The sequence below is a fragment of the Scardinius erythrophthalmus genome (genome assembly GCF_964197995.2).
Source record: "Scardinius erythrophthalmus genome assembly, chromosome: 19".
Taxonomy (NCBI): Eukaryota; Metazoa; Chordata; class Actinopteri; order Cypriniformes; family Leuciscidae; genus Scardinius; species Scardinius erythrophthalmus.
The window spans coordinates 1740001-1767830 of NC_138239.1; the positions used below are offsets into that span (position 1 = coordinate 1740001).

At 39.3% G+C, this 27830-nt stretch overlaps 1 protein-coding gene across 2 annotated transcripts in view; it reads right to left on the reverse strand.

Annotated features, from left to right (window-relative positions):
- Positions 1-27006, reverse strand: part of LOC308707593 (cysteine-rich motor neuron 1 protein) — a 70971-nt gene extending 43965 nt beyond the window's left edge. The window contains exons 1-3 of one of the 2 annotated variants that reach the window (XM_081394186.1): positions 26421-27006; positions 16698-16859; positions 15825-15986 (exon numbers count right to left, since the gene is read on the reverse strand). In XM_081394186.1, coding sequence (XP_081250312.1) covers positions 15825-15986; positions 16698-16859; positions 26421-26721 — 625 coding nt within the window. In that variant the 5' untranslated portion in view covers positions 26722-27006. The remainder of the gene's footprint in view (positions 1-15824; positions 15987-16697; positions 16860-26420) is intronic. The other variant, XM_081394187.1, reaches the window with a different exon arrangement.
- Between the last annotated feature and the right edge of the window lie 824 nt (positions 27007-27830).

Consider the following 27830-nt stretch of genomic DNA (forward strand, 5'->3'; position numbering starts at 1 on the left):
CGCTGCGCTTCTCCTTAAGTCCATTAGTTCCAGGACGCAGAGCACATTTAGCGCCGGGCCAAGAGGCCAACGCGGGAATTTGGATTGTTGGTAAAACAGAATATTTGAGGCTAAACCAGAGCAAACACTGAGGCCCTGTCTCGCTGACTCCGCCCCTTTTTCACACCTCATCACTTCCTGTCTGTCCAACTCTCACAACAGGAACTCAGTGTTTCAGGATTGCATATAATTCTGTATAATGACAAATAAAGATTCTGATGTGATTCTGATCGTCTGAGCACGTCCTGACCCGCCATGATGAGCCGGTTCCAGTTCACTGGTCTGACAGTGACATGATGACCAACAACTATCACTATGTGAAACGAGAAAGATTCGTGTTCTCTCTTGCGTTCCCCTGAGAAACTTTGCATTCACATGCAAACGCATTAATATATAGTTTTTCCTCTAACCTCATATTACCTCCATCATAAAGTTTCTATAGGGAAATGCAAAGGTTTTGCAAGATAACTAAGTTTTGCGAATGAATGCAAAATTTCTTGGGGGAACGCAAATGTGTTGAGAGAAAATGCAAAAGTTTTGCAAGCTAATGTGGGCTGAGACACTATGGGCCCTATTTTAACGATCTGAAACGCAAGTATCAAACGCGCAACACAAGTAACTTTGTGTGCGGATCTCGGGCGCTGTTGCTATTATACCGGCGGGATAAATGACTCTTGCGCCCGACGCAAATCTAAAATGTGTTGGTCTGAAGTTGCTTCATTACTCATAGGTGTGGTTTGGGCGTAACGTGAAATAAACCAATCAGAGCGTCATCTCACATTTCCTTTAAGAGCCAGAGAGCTTGTTCCATGGCGGATTGCTATTATAACGGCGGATTGCTATTATAACGGCGGATTTGCCAGGAGCGGTTCACAGCCGAGGAGAGCGACGTTCTCGTCAGGGCCGTAAAACACAGAGAAGTGACATTGGGGATGGAGAAACACACCCAGATTAGCTTCGCTTAAACAGGCGTATGATAATTTGGGTAAATATGTAAGCTAGATTTATGCCTATTTTTTCACATCTTCATGGACACAACAATGATTTCCCTCGTGTGGAATATTTTTCCTTTGTAATTATGTATGGTTTGCAAAAATGTGAACTGCTGCGTCTGTGTGTAGATGAGAGAAGCAAAGTGTGTGTGTGTTGTGCACATGCTAAATTGATACTGGCCAAGCATGCGCCCTTAAAATAGCCTCTGAATAACATGCGCAGTGCGCCACTGACTTTAGATTTTTCCTGATCAGTGGTGGAATTGTTTTCTGAAACTGCAAAATAGCACCAGGGAACGTTTGCGCCGGAACACGCCTCCTCTTTTCCCTGAACCGCCCCTGGGAGCGCAAGTTCATTCCCTAATTTACCGACGTGCGTCTGTGGAGGGAAAAGTCCGCTGTGCGCGGGTGAGAAATAGGAATGAGACATGCATCACTGTACAAAGTCAGTTGCGCTGGGTGTGAGATAGGGCCCTAGGGTTTCAAACTAAAAAAAGTTTGAATCAGCAATGTCTTTGAATCAATGCACAACTCAATTGTTACTCTGTACAATTTGGTCACTGAAAAGGGGTTGGCGCTCTTCATTTAGCTCTCGAAGTGCACTAGATTGATGCATTTAACTTTAAAATTGCACAAAATATTCATCCAGAACTACTCTAGATTGGTCCAACCGCCTTAGTCTCACAAACTCCCGAGGGAAACACTGAAACATTATATTCATTCAATCTCAAATCCGCACAATTCCTTCACTGGTTCATTCATTCCTCAGGGCTGAGTCTCTCATTGGCGCTCATGAACACACTCCTCATTGAGTGAGTGCATTGTGTATTTTAATTCCCTCATTCCGTGCGGTTGGGAATAAGATGCTCCGATATGGAGACCCTGGGATTCTCCAGGGTGTATTTTGGACCCCATTCAGGAAAAGAAAAGTGGGAGATTTGGTTTGTGTGCCGCTATAACAGAGCTGCTGTTACAGGCATTTTGACACTGTTTACTGCAGGTTCAAGTGGACATGAAACACACATTAGAGAGCAGAACAAACGCACTTATCTGACTAATGCAGTGACAGCTGCACACATCTCTCACTTCGCTAATGAGGAAAATAACTTTATTTAACAGTCCTTATTAAAGTGCACTAAAGATAACTGATGAACATGAGCAATAAGAACGTTTCATCTCACTTATGCACTACCTACTAATATTAAAGAAGCCAAGTTCAATACATTATGCATGGATATTTTGGTTTTAAATGTTACCGGTTTCCTGTCTCTGTGTAAGCACCTTGAGAAGGTACTATATAAAATAAAGATATATTTATAATTATTGCCTTAACTTTTTTAAATGTACTTTTATGCATTTAGCAGATGCTTTTATCCAAAGCGACTCACATTGCATGTTTCCTGTTCATGCATTCTCTGGGAATCGAACCCGAGACCTTGGCGTTGCAAGCACCATGCTCTAATGTTTGAGCAATACAAATGCTAGAGGACTTTTTAGAACTTAAAAAACTGCAAAAAACTGACATTGCAATATTTAGATTTTCTGCTATATATTGTGAATATATCTGAATAAATACAGGAATTTTCACCAGATTATTTAAATAGCTTTATTTGGAAAGAATGAATCATAATAGACTTAGTGGGGTGATTTTAATGTATAAAAATTATTAATAAAAAATAAAATTAATTATTTTATTTTATTATTAAATAAAAATATTAAACAAAACAAGAAATATATTACAATAGTGATATAAAAATATAAAAACAGAAAGTTGCCAGTTTCAGAGTGAAGCTTTGCATAATTATGTATTATTAATAAACTAATTTATTATTATTATTATTATATAATTTATTATGAATTATTTACTTATATTAAAATGTTTTATTATTTTTGATTATTATTACATAAAACAAGAAATGTATTGTATATATAATAGTGGATTATATGCGCATTGCCAGTTTCAGAGTGAAGTTCTGCGTTATTTTTTGTTATTAATAAACAAGTTTGTATTCATTTTATTATGAATTATTTAATTATATATAAACATATTTTTGATTATTATTACATAAAAATATTAAACAAACCAAGAAATGTACTATTATAATAGTGCAAAAAAATAAAAATAAGTATGTCTTTATGTCTTAATTTTCAAATGCTAAACCATCAACCTTAAATTGTGACGGGTTGCCAGAAAATATGCGTGAAAACATTTTTAAGTTTTTTTACGTAAAACCGTTGCATAGTTCAGAATCCGGTGTCCAGTGCAGGCCAGGCCGATAATAAGGAAAATAAAGCATAACGTGATTTGCACCGCTGTTTCTTCCAGAAGTCAGTGTCTTTATGATGGTGTTTTTAGCTTTAGCTCTGGGGCCCCGGGCCCCGTCAGACCCTCGTGAAACCTGGAGATGTGCTTTAAGAAGAGCCACTTCAGCCAATCACGCGTCTCGAATCTCTCCGCTTCAATCCTGGATAATCTCACATAACTGGAACAAGACAGCTCTGGGCTTCTGGGTCATAAAGGCGCTTAATTGACAGCAAATTAAGGTTATTTAAACCACCAAACCAGGCGGAGAACAGAGTCAGTGTGTGTGCGGCTCGTGTGTGTGTAGGAAACGTGATTGAGCCGCAGAAACTGCTGAATAAATACGTATCTGTAGCGTGGTGTTTGCTTTAGCTGTGCTCCACACAGAGCTCACATTGATCAGCTTCCTCTCTGAATATTGTCAGAGGAAAATGACGCTCACGTTAACGGCCGAAACGCTGAATTCATCTCTGTCCTGAAGCTCAATGAATTCACTAAAACTCACACATAAGCATCACTGCAGTGTTAGTTTAGTTTATTCATATTTTCAAGTACCTTTCATTTATATATTTTGTTTCATGTTCATTTTAAGTCATTTCATTATGTGCTTTTGTCATTTTATTAGTAAAATACTGCTATTTAGGTTTCATTTATCTTTATTTCAGTTCTAGTTTTTATTTCCAGTAAATACATTTAGTGCTTCAGCTTAAACTTATTTCAGTTTATTGCCACGGCAACATTTCCAAGTTTTTCAACTAATATCAACATTTTATTTTATTTCAGCTTTATTTCAATTAACAGAAATTTTAGATGCACGATTAATCGTTAAAAGATTGTGATCTCGATTCAAACACCCATGCGATCTTCATCCACACAGTTTTATAGTATTATTATTTCTGTCTTTCAATAATTAAAATGATCACAGAAGACCTGGGATAAAAGTGTATAGTTCAGATATAAACACTGATGTCTGCGGTAGTGATCAAAATAGAGTAAATCAACTCTTGAAAGTAACTTGACATTTCAAATAACGATTGTATTGATTACGTCTTTATGAGCGAGTCATTGAATCAAACATTCAAGAGATTTCTTCAAAAACGCTGATTCATCCAGTAATGAAAAAAGTGAAATCTTTATGAGCGAGTCATTGAATCATTCATTCAAGAGATTCTTTCAAAAATGCAGATTCATCCAGTAAGGAAACAAGTGAAGTCTTTATGAGTGAGTCATTGAATCAAACATTCAAGAGATTCTTTCAAAAATGCGGATTCATCCAGTAATGAAAAAAGTGAAATCTTTATGAGCGAGTCATTGAATCATTCATTCAAAAGATTGATTCAAAAATGCTCATTCATCAGTAATGAAACAAGTGAAGTCTTTATGAGTGAGTCATTGAATCATTCATTCAAGAGATTCTTTCAAACACACTGGGTGTTTCTCAATATGCGTTCTTCAGCGATCTTGCGTCCTTGTGTTCTCGTTTTACGTCATCATAACCGTCGAAGTTCAGACCCAATTCTCAAGAACGCAAGTACAGAGGACGCATGAAAGAACCCGGATGTGTTCTTGATACCGAGGATGCATCGAATGCAGACTTGAGCTAGTACTCGCCTGGTGTCCCAGAAGTCATTGCGGCCGGTTCCGAGTTCGTTCTTCCAAGGAAGCTTGGCAAGACCGGTCTCCACGAGAACACAAGTCCGTTCTCTGCGTTCTTGGAATTGAGAAACAGTCACTGATTCATCCAGTAATGAAACAAGTGAAGTCTTTATGAGTGAGTCAATGAATCATTCATTCAAGAGACTGATTCAAAAACACTGTCCATGCTTCTCCATGTCCATACTAATCCATCCTTATTTAGCCAAACCATCAGTCATTTCCTGAAAAAAAACCCATATTTATATACTTTTAACCACAAATGCTGGTCTTGCACGTCCACGACTTCACGCATTACGTAATCAGGGTGAAAGGTCACGCGTGTTCCGGTTCAGAAATGTAGAGTAGGGCGAAAAACTCTCATCTCATTTTCTCCTCCAACTTCAAAATCATCCGACATCGTTGTTTTATCTTTTATTTTTTAATTTCTTTTGTCAATGGCGTTTGTCTCAGTCTTTGCACGTTCTCTTTGTAAACACTGGGTCGGTTCTTACGCCTACGTCACGCTTGACCTTTCAACCTGATTGCGTAATGTGTGTCGCATCACAGCGAGTGCAAGACCAGCATTAGTGATTATAAAAGTATATAAATGTTTATTTAGTTGTAAAATGTCCGCTGGTGTGTCTAGATGAGACTCTTATTCCTCGGCTGGATCGTGTCGAGACTTTGAAGCTGCACTGAAACTCACATCTGGACCTTCGACCCGTTGGACCCCATTGAAGACACTATATGGAGAAACATCCTGGAGTGTTTCCCTCAGAAACCTTCATTTCTTTTCCACTGAAGAAAGAAACACATGAACATCTCGGATGACGAGGCGGAGAGTAAATTATCAGGAGATTTTAATTATGAACTGAACTAATGCTTTAAGTAAAAGCGAACGCATCTGCAGACTCCAGTAAGAACATCATTCATGATTGTGCGCATGTTTATATTTCTGATTCAGTAATGAGCGTCAGAGGTCAGAGCAATCCGAGCTTATATTGTCATTCAAATGTGATTCCCGGCGTTCGTCTCCAAGGCTGATGTTGAACAATTACGAGCGAACACAATAGGCCATGTAGGAATTCAGCGGCTAATGCGTTTGCCATTATTCCCGAGTGTTTGGGGCTCGTCCGGGATAATTAGCCGGTCGCACAAAGGCGTCTCCCGGCACACAAAAGCACAAAGGCTTCATTTACAGACATTGATATATTCTGTCCTGAAAACGGCTCAAATGTGTCACAGACAGAACGCTGGAGTATAAAGAGCCTAGCAACACTAACAACACGTCTCGGCAGTACACACACACACACACACACACACACACACACACACACAGGCACACACAGGCACACACAGGCACACACGCACGCACACACACACACGCACACAGGCACACACACGCACGCACACACACACACACACACACACACACACACACGCACACACGCACACACACACGCACGCACTCACTCACTCACTCACTCACTCACTCACTCACTCACTCACTCACTCACTCACTCACTCACTCACTCACTCACTCACTCACTCACTCACTCACTCACTCACACTCTCTCTCTCTCACACACACACACACACACACACACACACACACACAGACACACACTCTCTCTCTCACACACACACACACACACACACAGACACATACTCTCTCTCTCTCTCACACACACACACACACACACACACACAGACACATACTCTCTCTCACACACACACACACACACACACACACACACTCTCTCTCTCTCTCTCTCTCTCTCTCTCTCTCACACACACACACACACACAGCCTCCAGGGTCAGAGGAAATTGGTTTTATAAGCGCAGAAAGGCCCTTTGTAAACAATGCATATATCTGCGATCTCAGACGCTCTTTCATGAAAGTGAAGCGGCTCTTTGTGAGTGTGTTTTCCTTCGGCTGAGGCTGTGTTGACAAGCAGCGTTTACTCATGGAAAAAGCCTACAATGTTCACTCTGTTCCGAGACTGACTCTGGATGCAGAACAAAGCCGTCTCAGTCCAGCTTATTCTGGGCTAAATCCTCTGGTTTAACACCGATTCCCAGTAAAGTTCTCCAGAAGAGACACAATGAGACGAGATTCCCGATCCGTGACTTCAGGAAAACCCTGGAGGGAACGTCTGAGAGTGTCAAAGACAAAACATGACAACCTACTGTATTTCAGCTGGCTTATTATAGTCAGAACATGGCCAAAAAATGTGATTATACATCAATATTACTATAATTGTAATATTAATAAAAATCTATATTATTACTAAATATTTTTTTAAATAAAATAACCATATTACTATTGTAATAATAATAATATAAATATGTTCAAAAAATTTGTGATTCTATATCAGTATGACTATAAAATAATAATAATAATAATATTTATTATTATTATGTATTTGTTTATTTTTGATTATTATTATTTTTACCTGAAATATAAAAATATTACAATTGTATTTGCAAATATAACAATTGTGATTCTATATCAATATGACTATACAATAATAATAATAATAATTATTATAATTATTATTATTATTATTATTATTAGGTATTTGTTTATTTTGATTATTATTTTTACTTAAAAATATTAAACACATTTTCGAAATATTACTTTTGTAATAAAAATTGTAATTCTACATCAATATGACTATATAATAATAATAATAATCATAATTATCATAATTATTATTATTATTTCTGTTGTTATTATTATGTATTGGTTTATTTTTCATTATTAGTATATTTCAGTATGTGTCGATCAAGAAACATCATGTGTGTGTGAACGATCAAGAAACATTGTGTGTGTGAACAATCGAGAAACATCGTGTGTGTGTCGATCAAGAAACATCATGTGTGTTCATATCGTGTCCTTGACTTGATCCAATGACAACTGCAGTTTCTGCTATGAAAATATAAACAACTGTGTGTTTTTACACAGAGAATCTCGTACACGATAAGCCTGTCTGTGGCCGTCTTCCACTGTCTATCCAATGATTCACAATACATGAGAATGATCTTTTCCAGTAAATACTCGCATATACTGTATGTGTGAAGAAAAGCTCCAGGTTTGTTATATTGTGCTCCAGGTTTGTTGTGCAATTTTATTATTACTATATAATACTAATTATTGTATATTTATACTTTTTAATAAAGTATTGTTATAAAATATAATATAATATAATATAATATAATATAATATAATATAATATAATATAATATAATATAATATAATATAATATAATATAATAATAATAATAAAATAATAATAATAATAACAATAATAATAATTGTGTATTTATACATTTTTTTTATAAAGTATTATTATAAAATATAATAATATAATAATATAATATAAAAATATAATAATAATAATAAAATAATAATAATAATAATAAGGCAATTTTTTATTATTATTACTATATAATCATAATTATTAATATCATAATTATTAATATTATTATTATTTTATTATGATTACTAAAATAATAATAATGAAAAAAATATTACTATTATATATTTGTATGATTAGATTTTTTAGTTGAAAGCTCTTTTTCATATGTATTGCTTTTCTAATAGAGGACCTCCCAAAATGTCTCTAAACTAAGGTTGTGTCAAATTTAGCTCAATTCTGGGGTCAAATTTCACTACACACACACACACACACACACAATCTGTCCTTCACATGTGTGTATTACGTGTCGTCTGCTCAAACACAAAGAGCTAATGAAGAAGTCTGATGTGCAGCGACACTATGATGCTGTTTATGGCACTGGTTTAATAATGATTTCATTAGCAGGAGCGAGGCCAAGTCTCCGCCGCTCGACGTCACGAGAGCTTCAGCTTTACATCTCAGCACATATTAGCAGGAGACTTGAGGACACACACACTTCTGCTAGTCTGAGACGCTCTCAAGATGATGCATTCTTTATAACAATATTATATTGGTTACACATTATAAAGACAAAGTGGGAACAGTCATTTGGATTTTTCCATTACAACAACAAAAATAATATAATATAATAAAATAAAATAATCAATAATTCATTTTTTTTTTTTTTTTTAAATACAGTACAGTTCAAAGGTTTGGGTTCGGAACGATTTTATAATGTTTTTGAAAGAGTCTCTTCTGCTCTTCAAACCTGCATTTACTTGATCAAAAATACAGTAAAAACAGTGAAATATTATTCCAATGTAAAACAGCTGTTTTCTAACCCCGGGCCATTTAACTATAAAATGATGCAATCTTTGTTAATAGGCTTTCATTCTGTTGGCAAGACTTTAAAATTTTAATTTTTACCATTTTTTACCAAATGGTGCCATTTTCTCAGGTTTGGCCTATAAAGCAAACACTCGCTTTCTTCCTGTTTTCTGCTTCTGCATATTATAGAGCCAACTGGATAAATTATGCAATGATAATTGTGTGGGTGTGTTGGTATGGATGTCAGACTGTGATTTTGTATGTGTGTAATAAAACAGAATATGCGCGTGTGTGTGTTTGTAATATTTGAGAGAGAAAAACTAAACTGCAAATAACAAATCAAGCCTGTGTGTGTCCAGTGGAGTTTTGCTGCCTCTAATGGGGAAATCTGGAACTGCGCCCGAACACACACACACACACACACAAACACACAAACACACACACACACACACACACACACACACACACACACACACACACACACACACACACACACACACACACACACACTGAAAGCTCATTTTCTGAGATATCAACCTCAAATGTGGAACATGCCTTGTTTAGATTTATGGCTTTGATTTTCTACATGAGTTCATAAAACATGTTTCATAAAATATGCATTTTATATAAAATAACGTAAGCTTAAACCTATATAACTTTTTTTTGGTTTTACTTTTTACAATTGTTTTACTTTAGCAATAATCTGCCAAGTTCTTTAAAATTTGACCAAACTTAAGTCTGTGCTCCTTTTTGTCCACTATGGACCGATGTGTAACTTTTTGTAACTGATGCACAAGTGTTAATAGACGTTGTATATCTGTGATTCGCCTCTCGACTAGCAGTCCTGATCAATGTGCTCCGTATGTACATCTGTGATTCGCCTCTCGACTAGCAGTCCTGATCAATATGCTCCGTATGTACATCTGTGATTCGCCTCTCGACTAGCAGTCCTGATCAATGTGCTCCGTATGTACATCAGTGATTCGCCTCTCGACTAGCAGTCCTGATCAATGTGCACCGTATGAACATCTACGATTCGCCTCTCGACTAGCAGTCCTGATCAATGTGCTCCGTATGTTCATCAGCGATTCGCCTCTCGACTAGCAGTCCTGATCAATGTGCACTGTATGTACATCAGCGATTCGCCTCTCGACTAGCAGTCCTGATCAATGTGCACCGCATGTACATCTGTGATTCGCCTCTCGACTAGCAGTCCTGATCAATGTGCACCGTATGTACATCAGCGATTCGCCTCTCGACTAGCAGTCCTGATCGATGTGCACCGTATGTACATCAGCGATTCGCCTCTCAACTAGCAGTCCTGATCAATGTGCACCGTATGTACATCAGCGATTCGCCTCTCGACTAGCAGACCTGATCAATGTGCTCCGTATGTACATCTGCGATTCGCCTCTCGACTAGCACTCCTGATCAATGTGCACCGCATGTACATCTGCGATTCGCCTCTCGACTAGCAGTCCTGATCAATGTGCTCCGTATGTTCATCAGCGATTCGCCTCTCGACTAGCAGTCCTGATCAATGTGCACCGCATGTACATCAGCGATTCGCCTCTCGACTAGCAGTCCTGATCAATGTGCACCGTATGTACATCTGTGATTCGCCTCTCGACTAGCAGTCCTGATCAATGTGCACCGTATGTACATCAGCGATTCGCCTCTCGACTAGCAGTCCTGATCAATGTGCACCGCATGTACATCTGCGATTCGCCTCTCGACTAGCAGTCCTGATCAATGTGCACCGCATGTACATCAGCGATTCGCCTCTCGACTAGCAGTCCTGATCAATGTGCACCGCATGTACATCAGCGATTCGCCTCTCGACTAGCAGTCCTGATCAATGTGCACCGCATGTACATCTGTGATTCGCCTCTCGACTAGCAGTCCTGATCAATGTGCACCGTATGTACATCTACGATTCGCCTCTCGACTAGCAGTCCTGATCAATGTGCACCGTATGTACATCAGTGATTCGCCTCTCGACTAGCAGTCCTGATCAATGTGCACCGCATGTACATCAGCGATTCGCCTCTCGACTAGCAGTCCTGATCAATGTGCACCGCATGTACATCAGCGATTCGCCTCTCGACTAGCAGTCCTGATCAATGTGCTCCGTATGTACATCTGTGATTCGCCTCTCGACTAGCAGTCCTGATCAATGTGCACCGTATGTACATCAGCGATTCGCCTCTCGACTAGCAGTCCTGATCAATGTGCACCGCATGTACATCTGCGATTCGCCTCTCGACTAGCAGTCCTGATCAATGTGCACCGCATGTACATCAGCGATTCGCCTCTCGACTAGCAGTCCTGATCAATGTGCACCGCATGTACATCAGCGATTCGCCTCTCGACTAGCAGTCCTGATCAATGTGCACCGTATGTACATCTGCGATTCGCCTCTCGACTAGCAGTCCTGATCAATGTGCACCGTATGTACATCTACGATTCGCCTCTCGACTAGCAGTCCTGATCAATGTGCACCGTATGTACATCAGTGATTCGCCTCTCGACTAGCAGTCCTGATCAATGTGCACCGCATGTACATCAGCGATTCGCCTCTCGACTAGCAGTCCTGATCAATGTGCACCGCATGTACATCTGCGATTCGCCTCTCGACTAGCAGTCCTGATCAATGTGCTCCGTATGTACATCTGCGATTCGCCTCTCGACTAGCAGTCCTGATCAATGTGCACCGCATGTACATCTGCGATTCGCCTCTCGACTAGCAGTCCTGATCAATGTGCTCCGTATGTACATCAGCGATTCGCCTCTCGACTAGCAGTCCTGATCAATGTGCACCGTATGTACATCAGTGATTCGCCTCTCGACTAGCAGTCCTGATCAATGTGCACCGTATGTACATCTGCGATTCGCCTCTCGACTAGCAGACCTGATCAATGTGCTCCGTATGTACATCAGCGATTCGCCTCTCGACTAGCAGTCCTGATCAATGTGCACCGTATGTACATCAGCGATTCGCCTCTCGACTAGCAGTCCTGATCAATGTGCACCGTATGTAAGTAAGTAAGTAAAATTTATTTATATAGCACCTTTCACAGACAAAAAGTCACAAAGTGCTTTACAAACTGTTAATTAAAAAGATCAGACATGCAAAAAATAGATCTACTAAAACAACACACAAAACATAAAAACACAAGTAACCAATGCTGTCAAATAAAAGCAAGCCCAAAAAGATGCGTCTTCAGATGTTTTTTAAAAGAACTGACAGAATCCATAGTTCTCAGTGCTAAGGGAAGTGAGTTCCAAAGCCTCGGTGCCACAGTACAAAAGGCACAGTCCCCTTTAGTCTTTAGACGAGTTCTAGGGACAATTAGAAGGTCCATACTAGAAGACCGTAAGAGGCGACCCGGTGAATGTTTGTGTAAAAGATCTTGAATATAGAGAGGTGCCTGGCCGTGCAGGGCTCTATAAGTGATAACTAAAATTTTAAACTGCACTCTGAATTCAACTGGAAGCCAATGAAGGTCCTTGAGAACTGGTCTTATGTGGGACCACTTACTGGTACCAGTCAAAAGCCTTGCTGCAGCATTTTGTACAACTTGTAGTCGCTGCATAGAAGACTTATTTAAACAAGTGTACAGAACATTACAGTAGTCCAATCTTGACGAGATGAAGGCATGAACAAGCATCTCCAACTCTTTTCTTGAGACAACCGATCTAATCTGAGCAATGTTCCTAAGATGGTAAAAACATGAGCGAACTACAGACTTTATATGACTGTTAAAACATATGGCTCTATCCAGACAGACACCCAAATTTCTCATTTCACTACAATCTGAGGTGGCTGAAACCCCCAAAACCTGCTTAATCTTAGGTATAATATTGTCAGGAGCAAAGATCATCAATTCAGTTTTATCCTTATTAAGTTGCAAAAAATTGTTTGCCATCCATTTGTTAATGGAGACTAAACAGTCTTGTAAAACTGACAGTTTATCTAGACTATCAGGTTTGAACGAAAAAAGTAACTGAATGTCATCTGCATGTACATCAGTGATTCGCCTCTCGACTAGCAGACCTGATCAATGTGCTCCGTATGTACATCTGTGATTCGCCTCTCGACTAGCAGTCCTGATCAATGTGCACCGTATGTACATCAGTGATTCGCCTCTCAACTAGCAGTCCTGATCAATGTGCACCGTATGTACATCAGTGATTCGCCTCTCGACTAGCAGTCCTGATCAATGTGCACCGTATGTACATCAGTGATTCGCCTCTCGACTAGCAGTCCTGATCAATGTGCTCCGTATGTACATCTGTGATTCGCCTCTCGACTAGCAGTCCTGATCAATGTGCACCGTATGTACATCAGCGATTCGCCTCTCGACTAGCAGTCCTGATCAATGTGCTCCGTATGTACATCAGTGATTCGCCTCTCGACTAGCAGTCCTGATCGATGTGCACCGTATGTACATCAGCGATTCGCCTCTCAACTAGCAGTCCTGATCAATGTGCACCGCATGTACATCAGTGATTCGCCTCTTGACTAGCAGTCCTGATCAATGTGCTCCGTATGTACATCAGCGATTCGCCTCTCGACTAGCAGTCCTGATCAATGTGCACAGTATGTACATCAGTGATTCGCCTCTCGACTAGCAGTCCTGATCAATGTGCTCCGCATGTACATCAGTGATTCGCCTCTCGACTAGCAGTCCTGATCAATGTGCACCGTATGTACATCAGTGATTCGCCTCTCGACTAGCAGTCCTGATCAATGTGCTCCGCATGTACATCAGTGATTCGCCTCTCGACTAGCAGTCCTGATCAATGTGCACAGTATGTACATCAGTGATTCGCCTCTCGACTAGCAGTCCTGATCAATGTGCTCCGTATGTACATCAGTGATTCGCCTCTCGACTAGCAGACCTGATCAATGTGCTCCGCATGTGGAGAAACCTGGTTTTCAGGGACGAGTGTGTTATATAAGCTACACACTGACGTGTTGATAACAAACAGACACACACATCCCACTGCAAACAAGCTAATGATCCACAGATGTGCGCTTGAGTAAATCGCACACACACACACACACACACACAGCTCAGTGTTTGGCTGCTGGAAGGGGCGTCTCTGAACCAAAGAAATCTTGTTTACTGTACGCTGGACACATTCACAGTTACAGTATGAGGAGATTAATCCACTGACACCGTATGTGAAGCTAAACAACATTTCTAGCCTTTTACAAACACTGAGAACAACAAGCCAAATCTAACTTCTCCTTCCCTTCATTCAGAGAAACGGATCATGTGATGCATTGCAGTATCTAAACACAAGATGCTATTAAATAAACCCAACATGCATTAAATGACACTGAACTGAAGTTATAAACAGTGAATCAGGAACGGCTCATATCTCAGGCGCATAAGATATGATTATTGCAGTGTTTATTCTAAATGATTTATGTGTGCACATCATTATTAATCGTTAATAATCTTGAATCAGAATAAAAGCAGCATCTCTTCTCTGATGATGTGGGCGGGGCTATAACCTGTCACTCACAGGAGATCAGCCAATAGCAAACTACAACCGTCCAATCAATTCTCCACAGACACAATCAAGCCCCGCCCACATTTGTTCTTGTTCCTGAAGCGTTTCTCTCGGATATACGACACAATAGAGGAGAAAAGACCAGCGCTTCTTCTGTTTCATGCCGACTTTAAAGATGCATCATTCACAGAGTTTTACACATCTTCTGCCTCTACTTGCTTGTGTGTTTATAAAATATTCAGACTAATCTGATGATGTGTTCAGCGACCAATAAGAGTGTAGTACGCAATTAACACATTTGATCATATTTAATCCAGTTCTTCCCCACAGTAAATGTGATCAAAAGTCTGCAGATGCCATCTAGTAATAAAGATCTTCCAGCAGGCAAACCAGTTTATTGTTGGTTGGTTTATGCTGTTGGCTTCATTAATGCACAACATGTAGTGTGTAATAAAGCTGTTTGTGAGTGTAAAGTTTCAAAGATCAAAGATAAATGGAGATTTTGTCTCCTAAAAGAAAGAAGTGATTCTGAACTGAAATGAGTTGTCAGTAATTCAGTCTCACTTTCTGCTGTGGGTTTGTAACTCATTAGCATAATGGCGATTGGCTGAGCAGCGTCTCTTGGCCCCGCCCTCAAACACTGTAGTGTATCTGAGAATGGGAGAGTTTGGCTCGTGTTCGTGTCGAGAAGACGCTGTTTTCTGAGATTGATACGGTAAAGCCCACGCCATCGTTACTGTTCGTATCACTGTGATCAAGAGCTGAAATTCAGATATGATAATGAGCGTTTGCTTTCCGACCAATCAGAGCAGAGCAGCTCTCAGAGAGGCGGAGCTTAGAGAGACTGAATCTCCGAACAAAGCGTTTCAGACACTGAGAGAAGAGAGCTGATGTGCAGTGGAGATTATGAGAGAATTCAAGCGTTTTTTGATCTTGTATGCATGTGAACCTGTTGTAGGGACTCCAAAACAAAACTAAGAGTCTTTAAAATAGCATAATAGATGCACAAATCCTACAACCTTTGCACACTCCTGTAACACACACACGCGTCCCGTCTCAAATGTTTAGTTTAGAGTTAATGCACTGGAAATGTTGCGTTACCTGCCGCCCGCTGGCACTGACTGCGGTTGACGTACGTGAAGTGATCGTCGCAGCTCTGAGACGCACACACACATCCGTCGACCGTCAGATTACAGCCAGAAAACACACACTCCGGGTTCACAGGGCCCACAAACCTGTGTCTGTGTTCGTGACGGCGAGACCCTGAGAGACAGAGAGTTTCAGGTCAAACACAGGCTACCGATGATTAATGTGCCATATAAATTGCGTCTTACTCTAATGTAAACTTGGTTCAATGAAATTTAAATAAATGTAGCTTTATGCTGAACGTAAACGATGTGACATGACGGTTTATTTAAAGATATATCATGCATAAACCTATTAAAACACGTCCCAGAAGAGCTGCTCGCAAAGAGAACGTAATGCACGTTCTTCATCGTGAGCAGAAACTTTGGGACGGGTTCCAATCTGAACACAAAAAAATTGATTTTGCACATGTAAAAATACTTTATTTGTGGTTCTGGGCAACCGATTAATCGCGATTAATCACATCCAAAATAAACGTTTGTGTTGTTTACATAATATATGTGTGTGTACTGTGTAGAGTTATTTTGTATATATATAAATACACACACATGCATGTACATATTGTATGAAATATTGTATGTACATACTGTATATATATTTATATATAATTGATATTATATATAAATAAAAATATTTTATATATAAATTAAAAAAAATCTTAAATATATACATGCATGTGTGTATTTATATATACAAAATAATTATACACAGTACACACACATATATTATGTAAACACAAACTTTTATTTTGGATGCGATTAATCACGATTATTCGGTGCCCAGCACTATTAATTTGTTATCATAATATGTTTTTATCAAGGTCCATACCTGTTTTCCCAGCATGCACACAGGCGTCTCTGTCGGGATAGCTGTAGGTTCTGATGCAGGAGTGTTTGGACTCACACACACACCGTCCGTCGACGCGATCGCATCCGGCCACCAGGGGGCAGCGCTCGTCCTCCTCGTCTGAGTCCGTCGCTCCGGGTATCACTGTAGAGAAGAAGACAAGCTCATTTGTCGGGCTTGTTTTGTCCTCGTCTCGGCGTGTCGTGAGATTTGTTTGTTTACGCTCCAATGAATGGCACCAAAATGAGACACTCTGAAAACATTATTATTTTTTCATCGGAATGGTATGAAACTTGGTATATATTTTGGCACTTGCTATGTGAACATGAAAAAAAGGTTAAATGGTCCTGAAAAAAAAATAGTCCCACTTGAGCTCCTCGTCAGAAATGACGCATTGGAAATGAATGAGAGACGAGTTTCCTCTAGTGGAAGCGGTTGGTACTGCAGCCGAACACACTCTCACTGAACGCTCATTTACTGAGATATCAGGGTAAAATTTTGAACACAACTTATTTAGATTTATGGCTTTGATTTTCTCACAGTTTTAGAGTAAAACATGTTTTTGAAAATATATATTTCATTTTTCATAACAATAAACGTAAAATTCTGTACGTTTTTTTAAGCTCACTTTTCAAAACTTTTTTCACTTCAGCAATAATCTGCCAAGTGTCGTCTTTGAAAATTGATCAAACTGAAGTCTGTGGTAATCTTGAATGCTTTAGAGCAACAGTTTAAGGAAACAGGCAACAGGAAATTAAATTTTCAGGCCTATGCTCAAAAAGTGAATATATGGATTATAAATATAGCGTAACTATAATTTAGTACCATAAAACCCCCTAAAAATACAAAATATGAAATAAAAAACATTAACTAAAATATAGTATATTAATTTAATTTAATTAAACAATACAATTCGACAATTTTTGACCGACACGTGAAGAGCGGCATCTCTGGAAAGATCTCTTGAATGTCTCAAATGCTTCTCCTAGACAGCAACGAGATGGAGACTGAAAAAAATCCAAAATTGACACTTGACTGAAACATAAATGAGAACTTTACTCTAAAAGATGACCTCATTTATACACTAGAAACAGCTTGAGTCTTTCTGCCTCTCATTGCCCTTCGCATGCATCCCTGTGTTTTCCTCTTCCAGCCGCATGTGTGTTAAATAAGTCTGGAGTATCGACGTCAGATGCAGAACCCCTCGGCTCCCGCAGGTTCTCCTGAAGACCCCCCAGCCCGACACATGTGAATAAACAAAGACAAACCGGCTTCGGCGGCTCCTAATGTCCCCCGTGATGCTCTCCTGGGGCTTGGCTCACAAACTCACCAAACAAACCAGAAGAAACTGTTCAGGACACGTAACAGCCCAGCTCACAAAAACGTGTTCTACCAATGCCCCAACATCCCCTTTTTCTGAATGTTCTCGGAACGTTCAAAAGGTCAAAGCGTTTTTTTCTTGGTTATACGAACATTCCGTTTTATCATTCTATAAACAGTTACATTTGAATGAACATTCTGAAACAAAGTAGCAACGTTTTAAAGTCGCCCTGTGGTGAAAGTCCAGCTTTTAAAGTTGTTTATATGTCTATGTGGTGTTTTTAATCTGCTTTAAGACAAACCATGTGTAAATTCATAAGTCGACAGCATTGCTGAGTATTTCCTCCTTAAAACTGCAGTGAACCAAAGACAGTCTCAAAAACACGCTTTGAAATCGCTGGTGTTTCTGACGTCACAAACTACCTTGTAACCAATCAGATCAACGTGTGATCGTCAACCAGTGGATCTCTGAGCTGAGGGAGTGAGTGGAGGCGGGGCTCATTTGCATATTCATAGAACCGTGCATACTAAATGAGGTAAGGGTGTCGAGTTACATTCAAGCTATTTTAAGGCATGAAGAAATGTTTTTTCCAAGGAAAAAAACGTTAAGATATGTCATTCTGGTGATCAAAGATGAGTTTTAAAGGATAAAATGATGGACTACAGGTACAGGTACAAACTGCAGTCTCTAGCAACAGTTGCCAGCATGCCTTGAGATCAGGGGAGTGAGGTTTACACGCGTGTTTCCAGATCTTGCTCTAAAACAGCGACTAAGAACAAGCCTACAGTAAAACCGAAATAAAAGACCAAAATATTGCGACCTGCACCTGATCACTTTAATAACGCCGTAAACTCCACTGCTTTATGAGCCAAATTTAAACAACAAGCCTAAAAATGCTATAATAAGTGGACATGTGAATGTAAAAGTCATGTGAAAGTCGACTGTGCTTCAGTTAAAACTGCTGAACACAACGAGTCTTTCGTCGCTGTAATCTTTCTTTGGTCAGAATAGCGGACAACAAACACAATGTCAATCATGCATGGCAGATAAATATTACTGGAAGAACATTAGTTCATAACTTTGACAGAACGTTCCCTGTTTGCTGGGAGAGATGTGCTTCTACTCTACAGTTCCTGAGATGAAATATAAAAACAGACTCATATTAGTCCTACAGTGAGAGATTATGTGGACACTGAGATCTCTGAGCGGCTGGAACGGCTTCCTAAAGCACAAAACTTTGAAGTTTTTGAAGTATTTGCTCTCCCACTGATCTCAATGCTGGAGAAACAATTGAGATAAGTGTTTTTTGATGCATTATGAGGCCAGTCCTGGTTAGTACAGTGAACACATTCTTAGACGTGACTGAGTACTGAAAGCGAACGGGCAGATATTGGTGCTTTTGGCACAGAAACGTCCCGTTTGTGGAAAACCACATGGCGGTTGTTCTCACACAGACATCGCCATCACAAACAGCCTTTTCAAACCAGGATCAGACCATCCTGCCAAAACTTTCCCTATTATTTCCGGTCACCTCGGAATGATCCGCTCCGCCAACGTCTTTTCCATATCAATACTTCCTGCGAGGATATTTTCATATTTTCACACGACCCCAAACGCTTTTTGTAGCGTGCGCCCACAATGCACATCTGTTCACGTCTACGGATCGCACACCGGCTCTGTTCATCAGCACAAGTTTTCCAAACAGAGCAAACTACACAATCCAGCAGGATCCATAAACATGGGAAAAGTCTAATTTATAATTATTTGACAACTTGGACAATATAATCCTCATAGTAACAAAAAGGGATTTGAAGTAAGTGTAAAAAGTTCTGGATTTGTTTTCCCCGTATAAACACAGACTGGTCTGTAATAAAAACAGTCTGGTCTGGTGCTGCTATCTAAAGTCCACATGATAACTAGTTTAATCAGTTTGCAAACATGTTACGTCCTTCTCAGTATTGTCGTTTCTCTTCTAATTGTTGCGGGTCAAATGTGGGAAGCTGATATTTAATCTCACGAACTGAAGGACATGGAGGCGTTTTGTCTTGGCGTTCAGAACGGGACAGGAGACACGGCCATCAGGGGCTGATAGCGATACTGACGAGGAAAACGACTGATAGTCCAGACTAAACGAGCGTTCTGACAGTGATTGACCTGCTAATTACAGCGTCATACTGGACTGAGTGTTTTAGGAAACCTGTTAGATAACAGTCATTATTCTGTTTGGAGACTCTAGTCCTACAGAAATTTTGGCCGATACGATAACCGATAATTCTTTATATTTGAAAGCCGATAACCGATATATTGGCTGATAAATCTAAATACAAATTGCATATCATTTTTGAGAGCCTAATTACAGTCTCACCATTAAAAGCCACATCCCAAACACACAATTATGATGTTCTCATGATAATGTTGTGTAGCCGATATGACAGATTTGCACTTTAACTGTATTTTCCTTTTTTGAAGTGATTTCAATCATATTTCAAGCAATTGAAAACCATCATGTCGAACGTTGCACATCTGAAGCGTCTCAGCTGAAGGAAACAATACATTATTAATCAGCTTTAATATATCGGCCATTTTCTTATCTGGGCCGATAATTAACAATAACATTAAAAATGAACATATACTGTTAACACTGATATGGTGGCCCATATATCGTCAAGTCAAGTCAAGTCAAGTTTATTTATATAGCGCTTTTCACAACACAGGTTGTATCAAAGCAGCTTCACAGTAATAAATTAGAACAATACATCAATGTTTGTTTCTAGTGGAACGTCTACGTTCGGTAATGCTGATCAATAGTATCGTTGATTGATTAGTTAAATTAAATATCCCCAAATATCCCCAACTGAGCAAGCCAAAGGCAACAGTGGCAAGGAACCGAAAAACTCCATCAGGTGACCTAATGGAGAAAAAAAAAACCTTGGGAGAACCCGGGCTCAGTCGGGGGCCAGTTCTCCTCTGGCGTTTATGAACTAGAGGTCGGATTTAACTGTAGGATTAAAAGTATTATATGAATGCCTGGCTGAAGAGATGCGTCTTTAATCTAGTTTTAAACTGGGAGAGTGAGTCTGAGCAACGAACAGTATCCGGAAGACTATTCCAGAGTTTTGGTGCTAAATGTGAAAATGCTCTCCCTCCTTTGGTGGATCTGGATATCCTAGGTATGACCAAAAGCCTCGAATTTAGTGATCTTAAAGAGCGCGATGGATTATAGGGCGATAGAAGATCGGTTAAATAGACTGGAGCTAAGCCGTTTAGGGCTTTATAAGTCAGTAGCAATACCTTGTAATTAATACGGGACTTTATAGGTAACCAATGTAGGGATGATAAAATCGGTGTTATATGATCATATTTTCTTGATCTAGTTAGAACTCTAGCGGCGGCATTTTGGACTAACTGTAGCTTGTTTATTAAGGATGCAGGACAACCGGCTAATAACGCATTACAGTAATCTAGTCTCGAGGTCATGAATGCATGAACTAACTTTTCTGCGTCAGAAACTGATAGCATATTACGTAGCTTAGCAATGTTTCTAAGGTGGAAAAAGGCTGTTCTTGTAACATATGAAATATGATTTTCAAAAGACAGGTTGCAGTCTAATATAACACCCAGGTCTTTTACTGTAGAGGATGAAGTAACAGGACATCCTACTATGTTAAAGTTGTATTGTGAGAGGTTTTGTGGGTGGTTTTTTGAACCGATAAGTAGTACCTCTGTCTTGTCTGGATTTAATAAAAGAAAATTATGCGTCATCCAATCTTTTATATCTTTAACACACTCTGTCAATTTGGATAATTTAGCGTTTTCATCTGGCCGTGATGAAATATAGATTTGAGTGTCATCAGCATAACAATGGAAACTAATTCCATGTTTCCTTATAATATTTCCAAGTGGCAGCATATATATTGAGAATAATAGAGGGCCTAACACAGATCCCTGCGGCACTCCATAGTTTACTGGAGTTATGATAGATTTTTCTCCATTTAAATAAACAAAATGGTAGCGGTCAGATAAATACGATCTAAACCAGCTTAATGCTTGTCCTTGAACACCAGTATAATTTTGTAGTCGATCTAAGAGTATTGTATGATCTATAGTATCGAACGCAGCACTAAGATCAAGTAAAACTAATATTGAGATACAGCCTTGGTCAGAAGCTAAAAGTAAATCATTTGTGATTTTAACGAGCGCAGTTTCAGTGCTATGATGCGGCCTGAATCCAGACTGAAACTTTTCATAGGTGTCATTTTCTTGTAAGAAAGAGCCCAGTTGAGCGGACACAACTTTTTCTAGTATTTTAGACATAAAAGGTAGATTTGAAATGGGTCTATAATTTACTAGATTATTCGGATCTAATTGTGGTTTCTTAATGAGAGGTTTTATAACTGCCAATTTAAATGTTCTTGGAACATGACCTAAAGATAAAGACGAGTTAATAATATTGAGGAGAGGCTCTTCCACTACAGGTAACACTTCTTTCAATAGTTTAGTTGGTATGGGATCTAATAAACATGTTGTTGTTTTAGAGGAAATGATAAATTTATTTAACTCTTTTTGTTCTATAGTTGAAAAGCACTGTAATTGTTCTTGCGGCGTGATAATTGAGGCTGAATTATAAGGCGCGATTGAGGATTGAACGTTTACAATTGTGGTTCTGATGTTTTCTATTTTCTCAGTGAAGAACTTCATGAAATCATTACTACTAAACTGTAATGGAATACTTTGTTCAGGAGACATCTGTTTATTTGTTAGTCTCGCCACGGTGTTAAATAAGAACTTAGGATTGTTATGGTTGTTTTCTATTAGTTTGCGTAGATGCTCAGCCCTGGCCGCTTTTAGGGCCTTTTTATAACGTGACATACTGTCTTTCCATGCGATTCTAAAGACCTCTAAGTTGGTTTGTTTCCATTTACGCTCTAAATTACGGGTTTCTCTCTTTAGAACACGCGTAGTACTGTTGTACCATGGTGCTTTACTTTTCTCTCTGACCTTTTTTAATCTAATGGGCGCAACAATATCCAATGATCCAGAGAGAATGGTGCTCATAGTGCTAGTTAATTCCTCAAGTTCATCTGTTTGTTTGGGTTCACTGAGCAGCTGAGACAGATCCGATAAGCTGTTTGAAAAATTATCTATGGTGGATGGAAGGATTGTTCTGCCTAATCGATAACGCGGCGCAGCATGATATATTACAGGAGTACGTAATATGCAAGTTACCATGTAATGGTCAGTGACATCGTCACTTTGTGGAATGATATCTATATCGGTTGGATCGGTTCCATGTGATATAATTAAATCGAGTGTATGATTAAATCGATGAGTCGGTCCGGTAATGTTTTGCTTGACCCCAAAGGAGTTTAATAAATCAGTAAACGCAGCCCCTAACGCATCATTTTGATTATCTACATGGATATTAAAGTCTCCAACAATTAATGCTTTATCGAAGTTAACTAATAGGTCTGAGAGAAAATCTGCAAACTCTTTTAGGAAATCAGCGTAAGGCCCAGGCGGTCTATATACGGTAGCCAAGGCTAGAGATAATAGGGATGTTTTTCTATCATCTAAGAGCGTAACATTTAGTACAAGTACTTCAAATGAAATAAACTTATAACCCGTTTTCTGAGTAACATTGAGAAAATCTCTATAGATTGTTGCAACACCGCCGCCACGACCATTCAGACGGGGCTCGTGCTTATAGGAGTATCCTGATGGAGTAGACTCATTTAGACCGAAATAATCATTTGGTTTAAGCCAGGTTTCAGTAAGGCAAAGTACATCGAAGCTATTATCTGTGACTATTTCATTTACAATAACTGCCTTAGGTGTGAGTGATCTAATGTTTAAAAGACCTAGCTTTAAAAATTGTTTTTGATTACCAATAGCAACATTTTCTGGTTTAATAACAATTAGATTTTTTCTAGATCCTGCAGTAGATTTATGATTTGATCTCACTAAACGAGGAATAGACACAGTTTCTATGCAATGTTCTACACTATTTATATCAGTTAAATTGGTGCAGCAGAGACTATGATTTGGACTTTTGTTTACTAGTCAAAAGGTATTTAACATTTTGGAGATGTTATCTGACAGAAGATCCGATCCGAATCTGTTTGGGTGTAAGCCATCAGCACGGTGCATCCCTATTTTATATAGGGATGCACCCTTTGGGTGTAAGCCATCAGCATCGTGCATCCCTATTTTATATAGGCAGCACTGATGATGTAGAAGTGGCTAATTAGCATTTTTGCAGGTTTTTGTTTGTTGAGCAATATAAACGAAACCCTGCAGAAATGTAGCATTCTTTATTTTACATAAATGCAGTACAAATGTTCTCACACTACATAAAGGAAATCTAATCTTTTTGTTGCAGCAATGCCATATAAGATCTTTTTTGGTTCAGGGATCTTTCAGTGGTCAGTTCTTAAAATAACAATTTTTTTCTTAGTGTTATGAACATTTACATTTTCTAAATAACCTTTAAAAGGTTCTATAGATGTTAAAGATGCCAGTGTTCATTGCTAAGAGTGCATGGGAACAGTGCGAATGGATGTACCCCAAAAAAGACTGATATACAATATTCAACAAGCTCTTTTCAGTTCCACATCTTCTATCCGCCGTCAGCCATGTCTGCATATAAATAACCTCATTAATTTCTTTGCTAATGGAGGGGAGGGGGGTAATTCTAATTAACGATGACAATCATGAATAATGTATTACTATGATAAAGAGATGCTGGTTAATCAGTGCCTGGAAAACGACTATCATTATTTAACCTACATTTTTTGACATGCTCATATTTTCTTTCTAATGATCGCACTTCCTAAACTTCCACACTGACCACATCCAGAATAATTTAAAATCGGCAGTAAAATTACTCTCAGGCTTTTTACTCTAATAGTTCTGGTCTGTCCTGCTGCTGATTTTGGGATTGAGAGACACACTCAATCACTGCATCTGTTAAGCCAGACTCATTCATACGCACCGGGTCGGGATTAACCCTTAACACTCACTTGTAAATAAAGCCTAATCAAGGACACGATCCCTTGGGATGAATCCCAGACCCCACAAGAGGAAGATGAAGACGAGGGGTAATTGAGCTCCAGAACATTCCCACAGACTCACTTCTGCTTTCACTCAGCCGTCTGGAGCAATTCAAGAGTTTAGACACAGAGAAAGTCCAGCTCTGGTCAGGCAGGATGACCCTTTCCGTACTAAACTCTTGGAACAGAGCCTAATGTCACATCATAGATCAAATCCCAGGACACTGAGGCCATCAGACTGACATAAGATGGTTTCATAAAAACTGAGAAACTCTTATCAATAACTTGTTCTTGGTTATCTAACAATTTGGACATTATAAACCTCATAGTAAAATGGGAATCAAAATAAGTGAAACTGTCTCTCCACTCACTAAAAAGTACCAAAAGTACTATGGTATTATCAATGGTCTTATGGACATGTACAGTACCATGGCAATACTATACTGTATTATTTGGACATACTATTATGGCACTACCATGTTTTTAGGCATGTACTGTGGCAATACTATAGTATTTTAGACATGGTACTATAGCAATACCATGTTTTTAGACATGTACTGTGGCAATTCTATAGTAGAACATGGTATGGCAACACCATGTTTTTTGGACAAGTACCAGGGCAATACTATAGTATTTTGGATATGGTACTATGGCAATACCACGTTTTTGGACATTTAGCTTGGTATTTTTCAAAGTATCTTGGAGTATTGTGCTGTTATACATCTCAATCAGAACCATATCAAAGTACCATGGTATTAAAATCACTTTACCATGGCACAGCCATCTCAGTACAGAACTACCTTCTAAAATCTAAATCAGTATCAATAACCATATCAATCAATCAGTCATGAGCTGACACACTAAAGAAAAAAACGGTAACACTTTACAGTAAGGTTCATTAGTTAACTACCTTAGTTAACATGAGCTAATAATGAACAATACTTCTACAGAATTTATTAATCTCAGTTAATATTAATTTCAACATGTACTAATACATTATTAAAATCAAAGGTTGTATTTGTTAACATTAGTTAATGCACTGTGAACTAACATGAACAAACAATAAACAGCTGGATTTTTATAACATTAACAAAGATTAATAAATACTGTTACTAATGTATTGCTCATTGTTAGTTCATGTTAGTTAATGCATTAACTAATGTTAACTAATGAACCTTATTGTAAAGTGTAACCAAAACACACCTTCTCGCTGATTTCATCTAAATCCACAACCATACTCCTCCTCATCTTCATCTTCATCATGTGAGGTGTTATATACTGTATACACATGCATTGAGTGTCATGTTGAAGTGAAAGCTCGTGCGCGTCACTGACCTCTGCAGACACCTGTCTCAGGTACGAGCGCGGGTCCGGTTCTGTTGCGCGCGGCACAGGTGAGTCCGGATCCGCAGTAACCCAGAGTCCAGTCCGGTCCTCCACACAGCTCGAGCTCCAGCCGAGAGCACTGGTCACAGCACCCGCACGGGTCACGGGCCAGAACCCGGCCAGAACCACACCCGAGCGCGCTCAGGAGCGGGCACGAGCGGAGCGCGCACGGTGCGCATTCACGAGCCCCGAACGCCAGAGCGCAGAACCCAAACACACTCAAAAAGCACAACACACTCTTTTGACACATTGTGACGCGCTTTGGTGAAGTTTACAGAGTCTCGAACGTCTCAAGCATGAACCTCCAGATGCGCAACTCCAAAATAAATCCAGAAATGTTCAACAAACTTCCTATTCACTTTAAGTGTTACGATCCTCGCTGGGAATGATACAAGTTTCCAGTAAGTGAAATATGTTCGTAAAGCTGATGATGAGGATGAGGATGATGGGTCTGTCCTTGTCACTGAATCACTAACACTCAAACTGAGTCTCAAACACGCGTTACATGGAGAGAGACATCATAGCCACGCCCCCTGGTGATGATTGCCGTGGAGCTCGTCCAATCACAAGCAGCGAAAGGAACAGATGGCTGAATGAATGAAGCAACAGTTCTTATACATATCTAGGGAACATAAGCATGGGACACAGATAGAGGAATGATGATGTGAACATCGTGAATGCGAAATTTACTATTTTCAAAACATCCTCTGATTCATGAGGCTCGTCGCAAAGTTCTGGTTTTATGTCCTCTCCTCCATGAGAGGAAGTTCAGGTCCGTTTCTCATGTAAAATCTGTCTGGACAAACTCTGGGACATTCATTCATTTATTCATTCATTCATTCATGTCTCTTGCTGGTCTGTGTAGGACCTGTTTGGTCTGGTCTGGTCTTGACACATTAATGCATCTCTTCACACTCCTTCCCGTCTCACTCCCTCTGTCTGTCTGTCTGTGTCTGTAATGTGCATTTCTTCTTTGTTAATGTTGATTATAGTCACTGTTAATCAGGCCTGGTGCTTTCTTCAGATTTCAGGTTCTTATTTTAAAACAAATAGTAGTCCTCAGTCAATGCTCACTCAAATAGTTTGATGTAAATGCACAGTCTTGTGCATCCTCACAAAAATAACAGTGAGCCTCAATAAAAAAGTAAGTTTAGGCATGAAATGAATATCCACCCATACCCATTTTCTAAATGCATGTTATATATTTTACCCTGAACAATTCAAACGTTTCATTTTGTAATGTTTAATCCAGTGAAGCATCAATCTTCTCTTTGGTAAGAAGTGCGCTTAAGCCCCGCCCCTGCGAAAGTGCCACGCCCACATCTCAACATCTAATCAACAACTGGTACATAGAACAAA